This window comes from Liolophura sinensis, chromosome 9 (genome assembly GCF_032854445.1).
Source record: "Liolophura sinensis isolate JHLJ2023 chromosome 9, CUHK_Ljap_v2, whole genome shotgun sequence".
Classification (NCBI taxonomy): Eukaryota; Metazoa; Mollusca; class Polyplacophora; order Chitonida; family Chitonidae; genus Liolophura; species Liolophura sinensis.
The window spans coordinates 22,391,406-22,395,210 of NC_088303.1; the positions used below are offsets into that span (position 1 = coordinate 22,391,406).

At 39.4% G+C, this 3,805-nt stretch overlaps 1 protein-coding gene across 1 annotated transcript; it reads right to left on the reverse strand.

Moving 5' to 3' along the window:
• Positions 1-206: 206 nt before the first annotated feature.
• On the reverse strand, positions 207-2,063 carry LOC135475706 (vitelline envelope sperm lysin receptor-like). The gene is made up of 4 exons (XM_064755638.1): positions 2,035-2,063; positions 1,163-1,314; positions 584-659; positions 207-372 (listed from the first exon to the last, which is right to left on the reverse strand). The coding sequence occupies exons 1-4, from the start codon at positions 2,061-2,063 to the stop codon at positions 207-209; spliced, it is 423 nt and encodes a 140-aa protein (XP_064611708.1).
• Between the last annotated feature and the right edge of the window lie 1,742 nt (positions 2,064-3,805).

Sequence of the window (3,805 nt, forward strand, 5' to 3'; positions counted from 1 at the left end):
ATTAACTTTCCTGTATTCATGTAACATACAAAAAGTGCAAGAGAGGGTATGTTCGAAAATATAGAACCGGAGTAAAATCCACATGGTTGGATACCAGAATAACCTGTTCATATATTTGAGACGTCACCTGTACACACTAAAAATTTATTCGATAAAGCTTTTACATAAATGAACTGGTTGAAACGACATGGGAAGGAGTGAAAATGCTATCTTACTCCATTACAAGTCTCTTCGCACTGTGTAAACCTGCACTCAAATTCGATGGTGTCTCTGCCGCCGGCTAGCTTGAAGGCTTCAAAGTATGGGCTCAATACCACATTTCCCGTAGTTTCGAAACCGTCACTTTTCTTGAAGACCAGTCCATCACCACATCTGAAAATAAATCGTGGACGATTAACTTCCCGAAGTTAAATCGAGAGTGCATTTTCAGAATTCAGTTCTGTCAATCAGAGCGTATGCAAAAAAAAGTCTTGTAAACAGGAAGGAATGTATTCTTGCCTTGTATGCAATACTGTGAAAATCATTACTTCATTTAATTATTTTTCCCTCCCCCACAATCGTGAGGTACACTCGTGGTAATTACCCAGCTCTTAATATGTAGTATCTGCTAACTCCGTTCTGTGCTGCACAGCTCAATGCCCTAAATGCTATGATGGAACCTGGAAAGTTAAAATATGAAAAACGATTTAAGTCATTAACAGGTTAACAGATCTGCGTGCTTTCTAGGAGATTTCCATTTCAAATATCCAGGCATGAGGAAAATAGCGCATACAGAGTCCTATGGATACTATTCGTATCTACTTAATTTCCATACATAGCATAGCCATCAGTTACCCTTAGGTGACCAGCGTAAACCACCATCCTTTGCTAAATGTGAATAACTTGCCGACCTGGAAAAACAAAAAAAAAAACAAAACAAAAAAAGTGGAGTTTTGATGACGCACTGCACAAGACAATCACCAAGACCTTGCTAACAGCGATTCGACAAATTCCCGGCCTGAAAACCAGGTTTGAACTCACAGCTGTGCCTCACTTAAACTGAAAGCCCTGTGTTCTAATCTGAAGTTCTATTATAGGATTTGTCCAAATATAGACGTTTTGTGGTTGAGATTATAAACCTGTAAGTTGCATGATCAGAAATGTGCCATAAAATGTATATTACCAGATGTATCTTCTGCCATCAGACGGATCTTCCTGCCGATGGAAATATGGTCACTGGTGATTTCATTGCCCAGTACATCAACGACCTTTAACCGGAAATCGGCTGAGGAATTGCCACCGAGCAGACTCTGGGCTTCCCAGGGTGCCAAATACCTAATAAAAAAAACAAGAAACAAGTCTAAAAAGGGACATATGGGACACTAAAAATAAATTGTTAATTTTTAATCACACATATATACATATATACATATATACACATACACACAGCCATTTCTGCAGCCATTTCGACGTCGGCATATTAAAATGTCTGTCAATCTTGATTCTGAGTAGTACCATGGAGATAGTTTATGGTTTCAGTCGACAAAACTGAGCTTAGATTTAAAATGGGCTGGATCACTGAGTTGTTCAACACGAGGGGGAGAACATTCCCAACTCTAACAGTGCGAGGGAAGAATGAATTTCTGAACTGTTCTGTTCGGCAGAAGAAAGGGGTAATTGCTCCAACAGAGCGCAACGGATAGGGATTTCTATTACAAAAAAAATCTGGATAAGACCATATTAAGATTATCAACCTTAAGATTCTATTACACTAACAAGATATGTTTAATATGACTATTCTGTTATAAACAATACAGTCTAGAATCACTGTCTCAGTTTAAGATGAAGATTTTATGAGTTCACCAGTTGCGGTGTATCATTTGCTCAATGGGGAAAGCGTGTACTTTCTTCATTGCTTAAATATGTGGACAGATTTTTTTGTGTGGAAAAACAATTATCTTGAGGGGCTAAATTTGCCACCCTTGACGTCCATGCCACTAATAAGACAGACTCGATTTTGTACATATACGAATGCATGGGTTTTCGTCTACTCACCAGTCTCCAATGGTTTCCGATTCGGACATTGCGTCACCATGGTCATCATAGGCACAGGTAATGGTGTGAATCTTCCGTTGTTGGACAATCTGGCTGATGCGCTCACCCCAGCCGACTTCACGTCCACCGTGTAAGTGTTACTGCCCTTTTTTTTCTAAATATAAAATAAAATTATATATATAATATGAAGTTGGCTGTTGTCGTCGTAAACTGGTTTGGAAAAAAAACATCTAAACCTTAAAAAAAAAAATATATATATATATATATATATATATATATATAAAATACCCACTTAGAACTGAACGTACGTAAAACTGGCAGACTCCAACATGGGCGGTCACCTGATCAAATGACCCCAGCAGGGAGAAGTTCACTTCGTTCGTTTCGGCCAGCGGAAGATCGTGGTTCCGGCACCTTGCCATGGCGAAGGCCGGCACGTCGGTGGTCAGATGTAGAGTCGGAGCGCTTGTATTCTTTGACGGACACTGAGCAAACACTGAAAAAATACAATACAAATAGGAGTTTCGTGAAACCAGTTCAGCCGTTTACTAGTTCTATTTTAGTCAATGACAACTGTTTTGTTTTAGTGCTATTAGACTACATGTAGTTTGAATTGTAGCATTGGATAGAGCTGGGAGTGGGTTAAGGTTGGGAGAAAGTTGGCGGGTGGATGGGGTCGAATTCAGACAAAGACGTTAAAACTGAAAACTAAAATAGCACGTTAAAACTGGAATTCAAGTAGCCTGCAGTCAAGACGGTAATGACAAGAGCTTTAGTCGTTAAAAAAGTACTAGGATGGTGTGGGGGAGGTGTTGGGGGGAGGTGTGGGTGGGTGCGGCTGCTGCTGAGAATTTTTGGAAAAATGTATAATAATGTAGTTTTACTGGGTACACAAATAGGCAACACTCACGATGAACTATGGGCTCATCCGCCAAACCCATGGACACCTAAGATAAAAATGGAATTATTAAAAACACCGGTACATACGTCAGGTCCTATAATACTTGTATTAAATATTTAGTACGGATAGGACTTCTAGCTTTCACGCTTCTGGGGTACTACATGTTGTCCAATGCACTAGAACGTTTTCTTGGTTTTCCTGTAATTTAACTTTCTTCCACAAGTATACGGCATACAGATTTAGTTTTACATGTGAACATTTGTCGGAGGCTTGTGGAAAACTGGACTAGCCAGCCAAAGGCGATTTTACACTCTTTTTGAAACGTCCCCATGCCCCGGCCCAAACACCGGTTTAAAAACCCACCCCTTTAAACTACAATCGACAGTCACGGAGTGAACTCTCCAAGTACACTACTTACCAAACAAAGGAGTGTGAAAGTAACCAACATGCTTGGTTTTTTGGAACTGCAAATAAACAAAAACGAAAATAAAAATGGATTTTATAGCCGGATAAATTTTGGAAAATGTTAGTTTTACAGAGAATTGCAACAATGTAGCAACTGTATACAAGACTTTCGAAATTGCAGAGACTCTCTAATCATCCGCGTGTAGCCACACTTAGTATCGAACTTTTGTAGCTCCTACCCTAGATCCACATCAACACCGGCATAGCGTAGAAGAGGGAGAGAGAAGATCCCAAGTGGAAAACAAAAAAGTCGAACATGTCTTATGGATATGCCCAAATCTTTAATTTGTGAAAGACGGACTTGAACTTACCTTAAATATCCAGACAACCGAAAAAATATAGGACTGGAAATAAAAATAGGACAGAAAAAAACAAAACAGTACAGAAAAACAAAATAGGGCAGAG